Source organism: Pseudophryne corroboree, chromosome 4 (assembly GCF_028390025.1).
Source record: "Pseudophryne corroboree isolate aPseCor3 chromosome 4, aPseCor3.hap2, whole genome shotgun sequence".
NCBI classification, from domain to species: domain Eukaryota; kingdom Metazoa; phylum Chordata; class Amphibia; order Anura; family Myobatrachidae; genus Pseudophryne; species Pseudophryne corroboree.
Genome location: NC_086447.1, coordinates 163,864,863 through 163,882,589, shown reverse-complemented (window position 1 = coordinate 163,882,589; position 17,727 = coordinate 163,864,863). Strand labels below are relative to the sequence as shown.

The 17,727-nt window shown below is 46.1% G+C and overlaps 1 protein-coding gene across 1 annotated transcript in view; it reads right to left on the bottom strand.

The window, feature by feature from the left end:
• Positions 1-11,088, bottom strand: part of LOC134910862 (kyphoscoliosis peptidase-like) — a 75,640-nt gene extending 64,552 nt beyond the window's left edge. Inside the window, exon 1 of the mRNA XM_063919246.1 lies at positions 10,874-11,088. Coding sequence (XP_063775316.1) covers positions 10,874-10,970 — 97 coding nt within the window. The 5' untranslated portion in view covers positions 10,971-11,088. The remainder of the gene's footprint in view (positions 1-10,873) is intronic.
• Positions 11,089-17,727: the final 6,639 nt, after the last annotated feature.

Sequence of the window (17,727 nt, the reverse complement as noted above, 5' to 3'; positions counted from 1 at the left end):
CCATACACATTATGCCAAACTTTATTAATGCCCATATACACATAATGTCCCTTACACATACGCCGCACATTATTAATACCCATATACACATAATGACACACATAATGTCCCTTTCAAATATGCCCCACATTATTAATGTATTTATACACATGACACACATAATGCCCCTTACACATATGCCAAACACTACTGCACAACCAACCCACCTGCACACAGCACTCACATGGCTGATAACACTGTGACCTCTGCTTGGATACAGATGTGTCTTCATACATCTTGCCTCAATATGCCATGCAGCAGGAGATTCCTGGCATGAGTCAGCTGGCAGCTCTAGGTCAGCTCTGCTAACGTCGGGTGCCTTGTTTTGATGAAAATGCATCTTATTTGCACTACTGTAGCTAGGATGCACAAGCAGCTTCTACTGATTAAAGTGATATGTGGCATGCCTATATTTTGTGTGCAACTGTGACTGTATCTGCATATGAAATGCTATGTTACAGTGATTTCCAGGAATACACTGTAGCGTAGCATTTCATATGCAGATACAGCCGTTGTCACACACAGAATATAGGCATGCCACATATCATTTTAATCAGCAGAACCTGCTTGTGCCCCTAGGCATAATAAATGTCCTAGGCATTTGCCTAGTTTGCCTATGCCTAGGGCTGGCTCTGGGTGGGACAGTGTCCAAATAGACGGACTGTCCTACTGGAATCGGGACAGTTGGGAGGTATGCACCTCTGTATATCTACACTATCATTAGACGTAAGTATGTACATTTGTAAGCCTGATGTAAGCCAGCTGCATTTTGAGCCGTTCAGTACATAGCTTAATATTTCTGTGAATTAACAAACACAGTCCATCATTTTTTTAGACAGAAAGGTGGAGGTGATCAGACACTTTGCGCCAAGTAAGTGCACTCTATATGGACGAGAACATTTATAGAAAACATTTTATCCATGTAATCAAGTAATTAAAGACTACAATTATATGAATGTGCTCTAAATTTAAAGGTATATTAGGTGAATAATAAAAAAACATTGTTGCAGATAATGAAGGGTATCCAGAATATAGATCTGCACTAAAAAGATTTACAGTAATGGTAGACATGCAATAGGTCGACAGGATCAAAAGGTCGATATGTAAACGGCAGACGTCTCAACCGATCGACAGGGTCAAAAGGTCGATTTGTTAAAGGTAGACCGTTCAACAGATCGACAGGGTCAAAAGGTCGATATGTAAAAGGTAGACCGTTCAACGGATCGACAGGGTCAAAAGGTCAATATGTAAAAGGTAGACCGTTCAACGGATCGACAGGGTCAAAAGGTCGATATGTAAAAGGTAGACCGTTCAACGGATCGACAGGGTCAAAAGGTCAATATGTAAAAGGTAGACCGTTCAACGGATCGACAGGGTCAAAAGGTCAATATGTAAAAGGTAGACCGTTCAACGGATCGACAGGGTCAAAAGGTCAATATGTAAAAGGTAGACCGTTCAACGGATCGACAGGGTCAAAAGGTCGATATGTAAAAGGTAGACCGTTCAACGGATCGACAGGGTCAAAAGGTCAATATGTAAAAGGTAGACCGTTTAACGGATCGACAGGGTCAAAAGGTCGATATGTAAAAGGTAGACTGTTCGACGAATCGACAGGGTGAGAAAGGTTGATTTTCTTCAACTTTTTCATACTTTACCATCCACGTGGACTTCGATTGGGAATAGTAACCTGTGCTGAGTGCAGAGGTAGTGGAGCGAGGCACCTTGCCCGAAGCATGGCGAGCGAAGTGAACTATGCGAGAGAATGAGGTACACAAATGGGGCTTATTTGTGGCAAAAAAGTGACAAAACACTTGTGTCTACCTTTTTTGTGTCGACCATTTACCCTGTCGACCTTTCATACTGTCTACTTATTCTACGTCGACCTTTTGAGCCTGCTGACTTAATTCATGTCTATCATTAGTGGTAGACCTATTGACTGTAGACCTTTTTAGCGTAGATCTAATAATCCCCACCTATAATTAAGAGGGTGATGAAGAAGTGATAGTTATCAGGACCATGAAAAGAAATTTGCCATCATGTGTATTCTCATCTGGTCACGTAATACAGCAAATGGCTGCATAATGTATGTGCACGGAACCCCGCTCAGAAGTAATACCTATGAATGTGGAAACAGGCACACTGATGTCAAACTAATGTCACTGCTCGGCCATTATTTTTCAGTTAGTAAATTCTCTTTTTCATTATACTGTAGTTAATTCTCTTCTGTGCTTTAGCTCTATTGTGAAAGGGACCCTACTCTATGTTACAGGATGAGTCTCCTATATCTGGAAATGTTTGGGACCGAAAGTATTTTGGATTTTGTATGTTTCCGTACTTTGGAATATTTGTATATCATAATGAGATATCTTGGGTATGGATTTCAAATCTAAACACAAAATGTATTTATGCTTCATATACACCTTATACACATAGATTGAAGGTCATTTTATACAATATTTTTAATAACCTTGTGCATGAAAAAAAGTTGAACCTTTAGAAAGCAAAGTTGTCACTATATCAGTCATGTTAAATTTATTTTGGATTTCTGAATATTTTGGATATCGTATGTTCATATGTATGGGAGATAACCTGTATCTTTATACGTATGGGCATATTTATCAACATTATTTTTACTGAAATAATGTGAAATAGGGTCTGTTTACACCCTTTTCACATTATGGCCCTCATTCCGAGTTGTTCGCTCGCTAGCTGCTTTTAACAGCATTGCACACGCTAGGCCGCCGCCCTCTGGGAGTGTATCTTAGCTTAGCAGAATAGCGAACGAAAGATTAGCAAAACTGCTACTACATAATTCCTTGCAGTTTCTGAGTAGCTCCAGACCTACTCCTAGATTGCGATCAGCTCAGTCCGTTTAGTTCCTGGTTTGACATCACAAACACGCCTGCGTTTGGCCAGCCACTCCCCCGTTTCTCCAGACACTCCCGCGTTTTTCCCTGACACGCCTGCGTTTTTTAGCACACTCCCGGAAAACGCTGAGTTACCACCCAGAAACGCCCCTTTCCTGTCAATCATTCACCGATCAGCAGTGCGACTGAAAATCGTCGCTCGAACACCAGCAAATCTACTAAGTTTTGTGTTAAATAACTTAGCGCATACGCTCTGCGTACCATGCGCATGCACAGTTAGCAACAAATCGCAGCATAGCGAAAATCGGCAACGAGCGAACAACTCAGAATGACCACCTATGTTAGTATCACCTGAATGTATTAAAGGGCTTTCAGAGCAGTTTTAGTGAAAAACTACTCCAAGCTAGGGAGGCCCACCCCAGGCCATTTTTTCAGTCCCAGGATTGAAAAAATCTCACAGGATTCCTGGAATACCCGAGATGGGCACTCCAGATGCCAATCCACCACTCTGCTGGAAACTGCAGTCCTTCAGTCCTTAAGCGGGGGGGGGCAGGTGTGGCGCTGTGCAGCATGACCTCTGACATCACTCCGCACAGCAGCACAGCGTCTGAGCTGAGTGCTGCAGGTGCTCAGCGCTGTCTGGCATAAATAACTAAATAGCACATGCGCAAATTAATCCTGAATTCCCAGGATCCTGACAATCAGAACCCAGGATTGGCCTCCCTACTCCAAGCCCTTTCATTCGCATATTTTAAGTAAGCAGCTTGCATTTCCAATTCTCATAATGGAAAATGTGATCTGCTTGAAATTTACCAAGAGGGGTAGCCCTGCGATACTGGGGAGGAGGGGGGATAAGTGAGTGAAGCGGATTTAAAGGGAGAGAACTTTCTCATAAACTCTGGGCCTGATTCAGATTTTGAACAAGGCAGAAAACGCACGTACTGTAACTTTGCATCTGGAACAAGCCATGTTGCAATGCAAGGGGAGCACATACATTTAGATTTTTTCTGTGCAGGGCAAATACTGGCTGCTTTTGCATGTAGGCCACAAATGTTAGACAGCTTTATTTTGACACTGCAATTTATATTTCAGTTTGGACACACCCCACCCAAATCGAAATCTCTCTACGTATGTTACATCTGCCCCACTTGCAGTGCAACATGGTTGTGCCCAGTTGCTTGCTTTTTTACTTTGCTTTCAAATCCAAATCAATCCCTGTGTCCCTGCTGCGATCATTGATACATCCTTGCGATGGTTTCAATACTCACAATGCGATTTTGGTTGTAACCCAGCCACATTTGAGATGCGGATTGTGATAAATATGTCCGTTAGTCTCAGGATGCAGGTTGAGTGCCTTTAGTACATAGATAAGGAACAAATATTACATACTGAAACCAGGTGCTGGCTGGCAACTTTCAGCCTGGGGGGCAGACTCAAGCATGTGGCCCAGCTTTTCACATGGAATGCAATGCAACAGTGGCCCTGGAACCCTTAAATTGCACTGGCCTGGGGGCCAGATGGCACCCTGCCCAGCCAGCCCCTGACTGTAACTAGGCAGTAGTTAGTAGTGACTTTGCTCAAATACAAACGCAGAGAGGCAACAACCTATATTATTTACACAACCGTATTTGCTTTGGGTGGGCAAATATATACATACTGTACTTGAGTGCATATATGACTTAACAGAAGTGCCCTTAAATCACCTTGTGGGGAGCTGTTTATCAGTATAGTGAAAATGAGCAAACCCCGTTATTACATCAGTTATTACTTCACAGAAGTGCCCTTAAATCACCTTGTGGGGAGATGTTTATCAGTATAGTGAAAATGAGCAAACCCCGTTATTACATCAGTTATTACTTCACAGAAGTGCCCTTAAATCACCTTGTGGGGAGCTGTTTATCAGTATAGTGAAAAATAAGAATTTACTTACCGATAATTCTATTTCTCGGAGTCCGTAGTGGATGCTGGGGTTCCTGAAAGGACCATGGGGAATAGCGGCTCCGCAGGAGACAGGGCACAAAAGTAAAGCTTTTACAGGTCAGGTGGTGTGTACTGGCTCCTCCCCCTATGACCCTCCTCCAGACTCCAGTTAGGTACTGTGCCCGGACGAGCGTACACAATAAGGGAGGATTTTGAATCCCGGGTAAGACTCATACCAGCCACACCAATCACACCGTACAACTTGTGATCTAAACCCAGTTAACAGTATGATAACAGAGGAGCCTCTGAAAGATGGCTTCCTGAACAATAACCCGAATTAGTTAACAATAACTATGTACAAGTATTGCAGATAATCCGCACTTGGGATGGGCGCCCAGCATCCACTACGGACTCCGAGAAATAGAATTATCGGTAAGTAAATTCTTATTTTCTCTATCGTCCTAAGTGGATGCTGGGGTTCCTGAAAGGACCATGGGGATTATACCAAAGCTCCCAAACGGGCGGGAGAGTGCGGATGACTCTGCAGCACCGAATGAGAGAACTCCAGGTCCTCCTTTGCCAGGGTATCAAATTTGTAAAAATTTACAAACGTGTTCTCCCCTGACCACGTAGCTGCTCGGCAGAGTAGTAATGCCGAGACCCCTCGGGCAGCCGCCCAAGATGAGCCCACCTTCCTTGCGGAATGGGCCTTAACAGATTTAGGCTGTGGCAGGCCTGCCACAGAATGTACAAGTTGAATTTTGTTACAAATCCAACGAGCAATCGACTGCTTAGAAGCAGGTGCACCCAACTTGTTGGGTGCATACAGTATAAACAGCGAGTCAGATTTTCTGACTCCAGCCGTCCTTTAAATGTATATTTTTAAGGCTCTGACAACGTCCAACAACTTGGAGTCCTTCAAGTCGTCTGTAGCCGCAGGCACTACAATAGGCTGGTTCAGGTGAAACGCTGATACCACCTTAGGGAGAAAATGCGGACGCGTCCGCAGCTCTGCCCTATGTCGAATGGAAAATTAAATAAGGGCTTTTATAAAACAAAGCCGCCAGTTCAGATACTCTCCCGGCCGAAGCCAGGGCCAGTAACATAGTCACTTTCCATGTGAGATATTTCAAATCCACCTTCTTTAGTGGTTCAAACCAATTTGATTTGAGGAAATCTAAAACTACATTTAGATCCCACGGTGCCACCTTAGGCACCACAGGAGGCTGTATATGCAGTACTCCTGTGATAAAAATCTGGACCTCAGGGACTGAGGCCAATTCTTTTTGGAAGAATATTGATAGGGCCGAAATTTGAACCTTAATAGATCCCAATTTGAGACCCATAGACAATCCTGATTGCAGGAAATGTAGGAAAACGACCCAGTTGAAATTCCTCCATCGGAGCACTCCGCTGCTCGCACCACGCAACATATTTTCGCCAAATACGGCGATAAAGCTTCGCGGTGACTTCCTTCCTTGCCTTTATCAAGGTAGGAATGACTTCTTCTGGAATGCCTTTTCCTTTTAGGATCTGGCATTCAAACGCCATGCCGTCAAACGCAGCCGCGGTAAGTCTTGAAAAAGACAAGTACCCTGCTGAAGCAGGTCCCTTCTCAGAAGTAGAGGCCACGGATCGTCCGTGACCATCTCTTGAAGTTCCGGGTACCAAGTCCTTCTTGGCCAATCCGGAGCCACTAGTCTTACTCCACTTTGCCGTATAATCCTCAATACCTTTGGTATGAGAGGCAGAGGAGGAAACACATATACCGACTGGTACACCCAAGGTGTTACCAGCGCGTCCACAGCTATTGCCTGCGGATCTCTTGACCTGGCGCAATACCTGTCCAGTGTTTTGTTGAGGCGAGACGCCATCATGTCCACCATTGGTTTTACCCAACGGTTTAATAGCATGTGGAAAACTTCTGGATGAAGTCTCCACTCTCCCGGGTGAAGGTCGTGTCTGCTGAGGAAGTCTGCTTCCCAGTTGTCCACGCCCGGGATGAATACTGCTGACAGTGCTATCACGTGATTCTCCGCCCAGCGAAGGATCCTGGCAGCTTCTGCCATTGCCCTCCTGCTTCTTGTGCCGCCCTGTCTGTTTACATGGGCGACTGCCGTGATGTTGTCCGACTGGATCAACACCGGTCTTCCTTGAAGCAGAGGTTCCGCCTGGCTTAGAGCATTGTAGATTGCTCTTAGTTCCAGAATGCTTATGTGAAGAGACTTTTTCAGGCTCGACCACACTCCCTGGAAATTTCTTCCCTGTGTGACTGCTCCCCAGCCTCTCTGGCTGGCACCCGTGGTCACCAGGATCCAATCCTGCATGCCGAATCTGCGGCCCTCCAATAGATGAGCCTCCTGCAACCACCACAGAAAGGATACCCTTGTCCTCGGCGACAGGGTTATCCGCAGGTGCATCTGAAGATGCGACCCTGACCATTTGTCCAACAGATCCCTTTGCATGGAATCTGCCGAAAGGGATTGCTTCGTAAGAAGCTACCATTTTTTCCCAGGACTCTTGTGCATTGATGTACAGACACCTTTCCTGGTTTTAGGAGGTTCCTGACCAGGTCAGATAACTCCTTGGCTTTTTCTTCGGGAAGAAAAACCTTTTCTGAACTGTGTCCAGAATCATCCCCAGGAACAGCAGACGAGTTGTCGGCATTAATTGGGATTTTGGAATATTCAGAATCCATCCGTGCTGCTTTAGCACCTCTTGAGATAGTGCTAAACCCATCTCTAGCTGTTCTCTGGACCTTGCCCTTATTAGGAGATCGTCCAAGTATGGGATAATTAATACGCCTTTTCTTCGAAGAAGAAATATTATCTCGGCCATTACCTTTGTAAAGACCCGAGGTGCCGTGGACAAACCAAACGGCAGCGTCTGAAACTGATAGTGACAGTTTTGTACAACGAACCTGAGGTACCCCTGGTGTGAGGGGTAATTGGAACGTGGAGATACGCATCCTTGATGTCCAAGGATACCATAAAGTCCCCTTCTTCCAGGTTCGCTTATCACTGCTCTGAGTGACTCCATCTTGAACTTGAACTTCTTTATGTACAGGTTCAAGGACTTCAGATTTAGAATAGGCCTTACCGAGCCATCCGGCTTCGGTACCACAAAAAGAGTGGAATAATACCCCTTCCCTTGTTGTAGAAGAGGTACCTTGACTATCACCTGCTGAGAATACAGCTTGTGAATGGCTTCCAAAACCGTCTCCCTTTCTGAGGGGGACGTTGGTAAAGCAGACTTCAGGAAACGGCGAGGTGGCTCTGTCTCTAATTTCAACCTGTACCCCTGAGATATTATCTGCAGGATCCAGGGATTTACCTGCGAGTGAGCCCACTGCGCGCTGTAATTCTTGAGACGACCGCCTACCGCCCCCGAGTCCGCTTGCGAAGCCCCAGCGTCATGCTGAGGCTTTTGTAGAAGCCGGGGAGGGCTTCTGTTCCTGGGAAGGAGCTGCCTGTTGCTGTCTCTTCCCTCGTCCTCTGCCTCGTGGCAGATATGAATAGCCCTTTGCTCTCTTATTTTTAAAGGAACGAAAAGGCTGCGGTTGAAAGGTCGGTGCCTTCTTCTGTTGGGGAGTGACTTGAGGTAGAAAGGTGGATTTCCCGGCCGTAGCCGTGGCCACCAAATCCGATAGACCGACCCCAAATAACTCCTCTACGCATCGCCTGTCCACTGTCGTGTCCATAAAGCTCTTCTGGCCGAAATGGACATAGCACTTACCCGTGATGCCAGTGTGCAGATATCTCTCTGTGCATCACACATATAAAGAAATGCATCCTTTATTTGTTCTAACGACAGTAAAATATTGTCCCTGTCCAGGGTATCAATATTTTCGATCAGGGACTCTGACCAAACTACCCCAGCACTGCACATCCAGGCAGTCGCAATAGCTGGTCGTAGTATAACACCTGCATGTGTGTATATACCTTTTTGGATATTTTCCATCCTCCTATCTGATGGATCTTTAAGTGCGGCCGTCTCAGGAGAGGGTAACGCCACTTGTTTTGATAAGCGTGTTAGCGCTTTGTCCACCCTAGGAGGTGTTTCCCAGCGCTCCCTAACCTCTGGCGGGAAAGGGTATAAAGCCAATAACTTCTTTGAAATTAGCAGTTTTTTATCGGGGCACCCCACGCTTCATCACACACGTCATTTAATTCTTCTGATTCGGTAAAAACTACTGGTAGTTTTTTCACACCCCACATAATACCCTGTTTAGTGGTACCTGTAGTATCAGCTAAATGTAACATCTCCTTTATTGCCAAAATCATATAACGTGTGGCCCTTTTGGAAAATACGGTTGATTCGTCACCTTCACTACCGGAATCAGTGCCTGTGTCTGGGTCTGTGTCGACCGACTGAGGCAAGGGGCGTTTTACAGCCCCTGACGGTGTTTGAGGCGCCTGGACAGGCACTAAGTGAGTGTCCGGCCGCCTCATGTCGGCAAACGACTGCTTAAGCGAGTTGACGCTATCCCGTAATTCCACAAATAAGGCATCCATTCTGGTGTCGACCCCCTAGAAGGTGACATCCTCATATTTGGCAATTGCTCCGCCTCCACACCAATAACGTCCTCATACATGTCGACACACACGTACCGACACACAGCAGACACACAGGGAATGCTCTATACGAAGACAGGACCCACTAGCCCTTTGGGGAGACAGAGGGAGAGTCTGCCAGCACACACCAAAAAGCGCTATATATGACAGGGATAGCCTTATGATTAAGTGCTCCCTTATAGCTGCTTTTATATTAATATATTGCCATTTATTTTGCCCCCCCTCTCTGTTATACCCTGTTTCTGTAGTGCAGTGCAGGGGAGAGACCTGGGAGCCTTCCTGACCAGCGGAGCTGTGACAGAAAATGGCGCCGTGTGCTGAGGAGATAGGCCCCGCCCCTTTTCCGGCGGGCTCGTCTCCCGCTATTTAGTACATTTAGGCAGGGGTAAATATCTCCATATAGCCTCTGGGGCTATATGTGAGGTATTTTTAGCCTTTTTAAAGGTTTACATTTGCCTCCCAGGGCGCCCCCCCCCAGCGCCCTGCACCCTCAGTGACTGCCGTGTGAAGTGTGCTGAGAGGAAAATGGCGCACAGCTGCAGTGCTGTGCGCTACCTTAAGAAGACTGCAGGAGTCTTCAGCCGCCGATTCTGGACCTCTTCTTGCTTCAGCATCTGTGAGGGGGCCGGCGGCGTGGCTCCGGTGACCATCCAGGCTGTACCTGTGATCGTCCCTCTGGAGCTTCATGTCCAGTAGCCAAGAAGCCAATCCATCCTGCACGCAGGTGAGTTCACTTCTTCTCCCCTCTGTCCCTCGTTGCAGTGATCCTGTTGCCAGCAGGAATCACTGTAAAATAAAAAACCTAAGCTAAACTCTCTAAGCAGCTCTTTATGAGAGCCACCTAGAATTGCACCCTTCTCGGCCGGGCACAAAAATCTAACTGGAGTCTGGAGGAGGGTCATAGGGGGAGGAGCCAGTACACACCACCTGACCTGTAAAAGCTTTACTTTTGTGCCCTGTCTCCTGCGGAGCCGCTATTCCCCATGGTCCTTTCAGGAACCCCAGCATCCACTTAGGACGATAGAGAAATGAGCAAACCCCGTTATTACATCAGTTATTACTTCACAGAAGTGCCCTTAAATCACCTTGTGGGGAGCCGTTTATCAGTATAGTGAAAATGAGCAAACCCCGTTACTACATCAGTCATGCACTGTTGTCTAGATTGCACTACAGACAATTACTGTGGGATTATACTGCCGTTGCACTTTTACACTAAAGTTTCCCAGACTAACGTCCATGGACATTCAAGGGCATTCAGATTTGTACAATGGATTCCTGGTGAAAGATTCCTTAAGCAGAGAATATTATTATTATTTTCTCCAGCAGCAAACACAAAAAGGCAACAACCACACGCTTTTCTCTCAGTGTTTTGGGATCTCAGCTGTTTTTCCAAACAGACAAAACATTCCTGCTGTCAGGCTATGTTACGTAACATGACTGACATATTAAACAGAGGTAGGACGGAGTACTCACACAGGTAGTACACGCACAGGTAGACTGGGAGCAGTGGAAAACAGAGGATTCCCAGCAATATCTTCTTCCACAGACTGAGCCTCTTATGTGGTACCATGGTAGTTGTCAAGTCAGGATGGATTGGTCTGTATCCTGCTTCCTGGTTGTGCGCTGTGTTATTCACTGCATGAACTTTAATCTGCAATGTGAGTTAAACTTTAAAGATATGAAACGCATATGAGAGTGTCAACACAACCCTTTTTGAACACATGAGCTTGGGTGTGCTTATATGACCTTTAGTTACACTGAATACTTCTTTCACTATAATGCCTTTTATATTCTGGTGAATCTAAGCACGATACAATCTTACTTCAAAACATTGCTCTTCTTATCAATGAGATATAACTGAGCTTTGCAATTAGGAGAACATTTCTGCAAATAACGCCTTATATTCCCTGTGTCTGTGCTACAGGCATGTTATGTCTTACATTCAATGACTGTGCAAGCAAGAATATTATAAATGTGATACCCTGCATGCAATGATGTGTCACAGGTAAAGATTGATGGGAGTTATGCCAAACTGTCCCTGGGACTACACGTCTCATGTATGGGAGCTGACCAGGACACCAAAGAACCTGCGTATAGCTGGAGGTTGCTGAGACTTTGCAGTGGCATATGTGTATAGCTGGAAGCGGAATGTTTTTTCTGCCATTACAAAGGTGTCTGCTAGAGTCTGCTAGACTCCAGAGATGCCCTGGCCTGTGTTGTGTCCTCACCTGAGCGTTGCAGATAAGTAGAAGCCAAGCCACTATAGCACCTGTTGTTGAAATGAGAGCAGAGGAGTTGCAAGCTAGAAAATGTATCCATTGTTCCAGAAAGACTGATTCCTTGTTACCTGCTAGTTCCTGAGGCTGCAAAAGTTGTACAGAATCGTATATTCGTATTCCTGTTGTTGAAAAAGACTTACGGTGCCCATATACTTGTGCGATGCCCCGCGAAGCGACATTACGGGGCATCGCACCGGAAGTTCAGGTGCAATGATATCGCACCTAAACTGCCAAAGTGATTACCATGCGATCATGCGATAGATCGCATGGTAATCACGTGATGGGCACGTCACCACCGAGTGGGAGCTGCCTCTGGCCGCTCCCAGCGGGTGCCCATCACACATCGCAGTGCGATATATAGCATGTGTTTTTAAAAACACATGCGATCACACTGCGATTCGATAAATATTAAGTGCAGCACATACCATCTTGAGACGGAAGATTCGACCGGCGTGCCCGCGCATCGCGTCGAAAGGTACCTAAAATGTGCATACAATCCTTCGATTTCTCTCACAAATGCGGTCAAAATCGAAGGTTAGCACCGATTATCTCACAAGTGTATGGGCACCATAAGGGCAGGTTAGCCTAGGATATATAGTGCCACAAGCTTAGTCACTCCCTTACCTCTCCATGCTGCTCCCACATGCACTGATCCTCTTCCTACAGTACATTCCCATTCCTGCTCCCACTTTCTTACTTATCCATGTTGCTCCCACCATGCACTGCTGAAGTTTCTATATTCTGCTTCCACTCCATCTCTCCATGTTGCTCCTCTGTTTCCATTATCTTCCATTCTCCATCCAGCTCCCACTTCCTTACTTCTCCATACTGCTACCACCATGCACTTCTCCTTTTCCTTCATTATCTATCCTGCTCCCATCCCTTACCTCTCCATGCTGCTCCAATACGCACTGATCCTCTACCTCCATTCTAGATCCTACTCCCACTTCCTTACTTCTCAAAGGACCATAACTAGGTGTGTGTGGAGGAGGCACTGCACATAGCGCTGCAGGGTAGGGGGCGCTGTTGGTGGCACTTGTCAATTATCTGTTTTAATTACTTTCACTTGCAGCTACCCCCCTTTTTGAAGCCCAGCATCTCCTGCTTGTCCCTGTCTCCTACCCTGACCCTTTCAGTCGCTAATACCTATACAACATTCATGAACTTAACTTGAGATTTCTTTGTTATTCAGTCGCACCGTCCTTTATTACATTTCAAGATGCTGACACACCCAGGATTTGAACCCATTTCCTGTGGCATTGCAGTCAGACAATCTATTCATTGAGCTATCTGCCCTTGCATAGAAAGGTAGATTATTCTAACTATTTAAAGCTTACCTTGTACTTTATGAGCCAATGATCAGCATTGCAGCTGAGCAGATCTATGTAGTGTGTGGCTGCAAGGGATTGGATGTGTGGCTGCACACTACATAGATCTGCTCAATTGCAATGCTGATTATTTTTTTTACCAAGTACCAGTAGCTTCATATAGTGTACATAGTTTTTATGCAGGATCAAATAGCTCAATGAGTAGGGTGCTTGATTAGAATCCAACAGGATCAGGTTTGAAACCAGGGTATGGCAGTATATTGAAATGTGTTTTATATATATATATATATATATATATATATATATATATATATATATATATATATACACTGCTCAAAAAAATAAAGGGAACACTAAAATAACACATCCTAGATCTGAATGAATGAAATATTCTTATTAAATACTTTGTTCTTTACATAGTTGAATGTGCTAACAACAAAATCTCCAAAAAGTCTAATTATGGCACTGCTTCTCCATGCTGTTCCCACCATGTACTGCTCCTCTTCCTACATTCCCCATCCAGCTCCCACTTCCTTAGTTCTCCATGTTGATCCCACCATGTACTGCTCCTCTTCCTACATTCCCCATCCAGCTCCCACTTCCTTAGTTCTCCATGATGCTCCCACCATGCACTCCTCCTCTTCATACATTCCCCATCCAGCTCCCACTTCGTTACTTCTCCATGCTACTCCCACCATGCATTCCCCATCCAGCTCCCTCTTCCTTACATCTCCATGCTACTTCCACCATGCACTGCTCCTCTTTCTACATTCCCCATCCAGCTCCCTCTTCCTTACATCTCCATGCGACTTCCACCATGCACTGCTTCTCTTTCTCCATTCCCCATCCAGCTCCCACTGCCTTACTTCTCCATGCTGCCCCTACCATGCCTTGCTCCTCTTCCTACATTCCCCATCCAGCTCCAACTTCCTTACTTCTCCATGCTACTCCCACCATGCACTGATCCTCTGTTTACATTACCCACCCTGCTCTCACTTCCTTACTTCACCCACCAGGCACTGCTCCTTTTCCTCCATTTCCTATCCTGTCCTCACTCCCTTCCATGTCTCTATGCTGCTCCCACCATGCACTGCTCCTCTTCCTCCACTCTTTATCCTGTCTCTACTCCCTTGCATCTCTCCATGCTGCTCTCACCATGCACTGCTCCTCTTCCTGCATTCTCTATCCTGCCTCCACTGCCTTACATCTATCTATGCTGTTCTTACCATGCACTGCCACCATTCTCCATCCACTCCCTTACTTCTCCAACCAATCAGCTTCTGTCATTTTTCAAACACAGCCTATAAATACCCTGATTGGTTGGTACTTTACCTTGTTGATATATGTTTACTATTTGTACCATACACAAGGTGGACAGTAGTAGACACCAGTGGAATCAGCATATGAAGTAGGCAAAGCAAGCTGTCCCCACTTACATAAAACATACAACTTTTAGGTTTGTTTTAGCAAACACCCTAGACATATGGAATTAAGCAAGAATATACATATCAACATGTCATCTATATTCCAGTTTACATTTCTTAGGAAACTGTTACATAACTGTTTGTCAGCATATCAGCAGGATTCTTCTCACTTGCTCCATGGATCACAACAACAGATACACTCTGCACAAGCTTCTGAATCAAATGGTGTATAACTTAAATGTGCTTGGACCATCAATGGTGCTTGGTGCTATAGGACAGATCACTCTAGACTAAGGGCCACATGTACTATGTACTATGTCTTGGTGGTGGATAGGGCCCAGGTGCATATTAGCCTGCCGGGATGGTTTGCCACTGGGCTGGGTCCCCTTGCTCCCCTCAGTGGTTGTGCTCTCTGAACATTGGGCAGCAGCATAGATTGTCTTGTGTGGTGTAGGATCCAGTCCCTGTGACTAGTACTATAGTGCGCTGCCTGACACACCGTTTGCCCTCCCAATGTTACCCCCCAGCCAGGACCAACCGGCCTCACACTGTGTGTAAATGGAATCCAGGTCTACATATCATCAGGGACTGGGTGGAGGTGGTGGGAGCAGCAACAACATCTCCTTTGGTGGGTCTGCCTCTAACTCCCCAGCACTGGCTGTAGCCCAGGGATGCAGGCGGAAGCAGCCCCCAGACCGGCAGACACTATCTGCAAGGCATGTGTAATAGTACCCCTGTGTGGGAGTGGAGGCGTACCTGCTTTCTCCAGACGACGCTTGGTGCTTTCGGACCTCTCACGACTTCTTCCGTAGGAGCCTGTGGCAGAAGAATTGACACCCCAAAGAGGACCCCGCAGATAAAGAATAGTACAAATTGCTGGTGACAACACTTTTATTTGGAAGGAGGCGATTAGTCACCGCTGTACGGTCAATTGTGGTTAGAATGTAACACATACACTATGTATCAACGTAACCAATCTTACCCCTAAGTCATCTGATAACGGCAAATATCAATCACAATTTGCGAACTTAAAAGGCACAGAGATAGTTCAGCAAGTTAATCACATACAACGTCAAACACTATGGTACAATTACCGACTTTGTGGAATGTAAGGCAAGTAATGTTCCTTCCCTAAATTTACACAATCGTCTAGACTGTCCACAGGATGGCGCTGTGCGCCAAGTAATAACATTCAGTTTCTACACAGTGGTTTCCGTGTAATATCAGTGTCTCGGTTTCCTTTAAAGCCTGCACGGCAATGGTGATTTCCTGAGATAGTGTCAGCGGACACAAGGTAAGTATTTGCAGGAGGCCATGCAGGATGGGTAAGCTAAACAGTAACACAACCTCACAGACTAACGATGTTAGAGGTATTTGTATCCACAAAAAGGTAAGTCATAGAAATGAAAGCTACTCCAGGTATGGAGACACACACGGTATCAGGTACGGAGACACACACGGTATGAATGGAGTCCACGTGGGGTTGTCACGGCATGGGACTTAGGTAAGGCACTCTTCAATATAAGGGGTATGTTTGGGCAGGGGTGTCTCAGCCTGGGACCTTAGGTAAGGCACTCACTGGTGGAGGTAAATTGTCACTGGGGTACTTTTCTGGTCAGGGGCGTCCCCCTTCTCACCCAGGGAATTCAGCTATTGTCAGGTCCCACTGTGTGGTGCAAGCTTGCTAGAGCGGAAGGGGTGTCAGAGTACCTGCTGCAGGAGTGGGTGCTCCTGCTGTTTGTCTCCTCATCTGTGGCTGCAAATGCGATCTCCCCTCAGTGCTGGCTGCTTGTCTTGCAGCGATGTCTCTCCCCTCTGGGATGCTGGTGGGGAGGTCCGATCTCCCTGTCCCCAGGTGCGGCAGCGGGGGTGGTTACCGCGCTGGTCTCAGCCGCGGATCTCCTCCTCTTCAGCGGCAGCAGCGTCCCCTTCTCCTTTGCGGTTCTCCATCCCCCTTGATACTGCTGCGGCTGGCGCTTGGTCCTGCACGGCGCTCCCCGTCTCCTTCACACTCGCCTCAGCACACACCTTCGCGCCACTCCTCTCTTCCTCTTTTTAAATGGCTCCTCCTGTCTTCTCTCCCACGCGCCCTCCTCCAATCACCGTGACTCCAGGGTTTCCCGCTCCTTCCATATCGACAGGGTAGCCCTGGGTTCTAATACTCCACAGCTCATCTCCATCTCCGAGCCGTTGCTAGGCAACCAGGTAAGGGAGGAATTAACCCTTGCAGGTCCAACTGTCTCGCAGGCAGCTTTGGCTGTCATTCATGGCTGCCGCGATATGTAGCAGGGGTACCCAAACGTGGGTATTACACACGCAAGTCCACAGTGAGTAAGAATCAGGTTGTGGGGGTCATTCTATGCCTACAGTGTGTTATTACACCATCTGCTTCAATCAGGACTCTCTGTGCTGGGGATGGAGTCAATAAAATGTTACTTTCTGTATCACAAGACCTTCTGCTTTGTTTGTAGTACAGTTATTATGGCCATCTCACAGTATAAGGGTGTAAATTGTGTCTTGATGTGATAACATTTTCGTTTTGCAATTACAAACATTGGGATGTGTTACATATACTAATAATAAGATTTTAATACCTACCGGTAAATCCTTTTCTCTTAGTCCGTAGAGGATGCCCTGGATGCTTCAAGAACCATGGGGTATAGACAGGATCCGCAGGAGACATGGGCACACTATAAGACTTGGGTGTGAACTGGCTCCTCCCTCTATGCAACACAGGACAGAAAAAGATTGTCTCTTTTGTTGGCGCACAACAAAAGAGACAATCTTTTTCTGTCCTGTGTTGTTCTGTAACTTATTGTCTAAGGCAGCACCCCCTATGATGAATGATAATAAAACTTCTTGAAATCATAAAATTAGGGGAATTTTTTCAGTAAAAATTAAAAATATCAGTATCTTTCTAGTGCAGAGGACATCCCTATCCCCCATTTTCCCTACATGTCCTCCCTCTATGCGCCTCCTCCAGACTCCAGTTATAGGAACTGTGCCCAGGGAGACGGACATTTCGAGGAAAGGATTTATTTAACTACTTTAAACTAAGGTGAGATACATACCAGCTCACACCACTAACATGCCGTACAACATGGCATTCAACAAAAAACGCATGCAACGCCATGACCAACAACAGTCACAGAGTGACTACTCTCAACGCAACATGAGCGTAACTACAGCAAGCTGCAGATACAGCCCGCACTGGGACGGGCGCCCAGCATCCTCTACGGACTAAGAGAAAAGGATTTACCGGTAGGTATTAAAATCCTATTTTCTCATACGTCCTA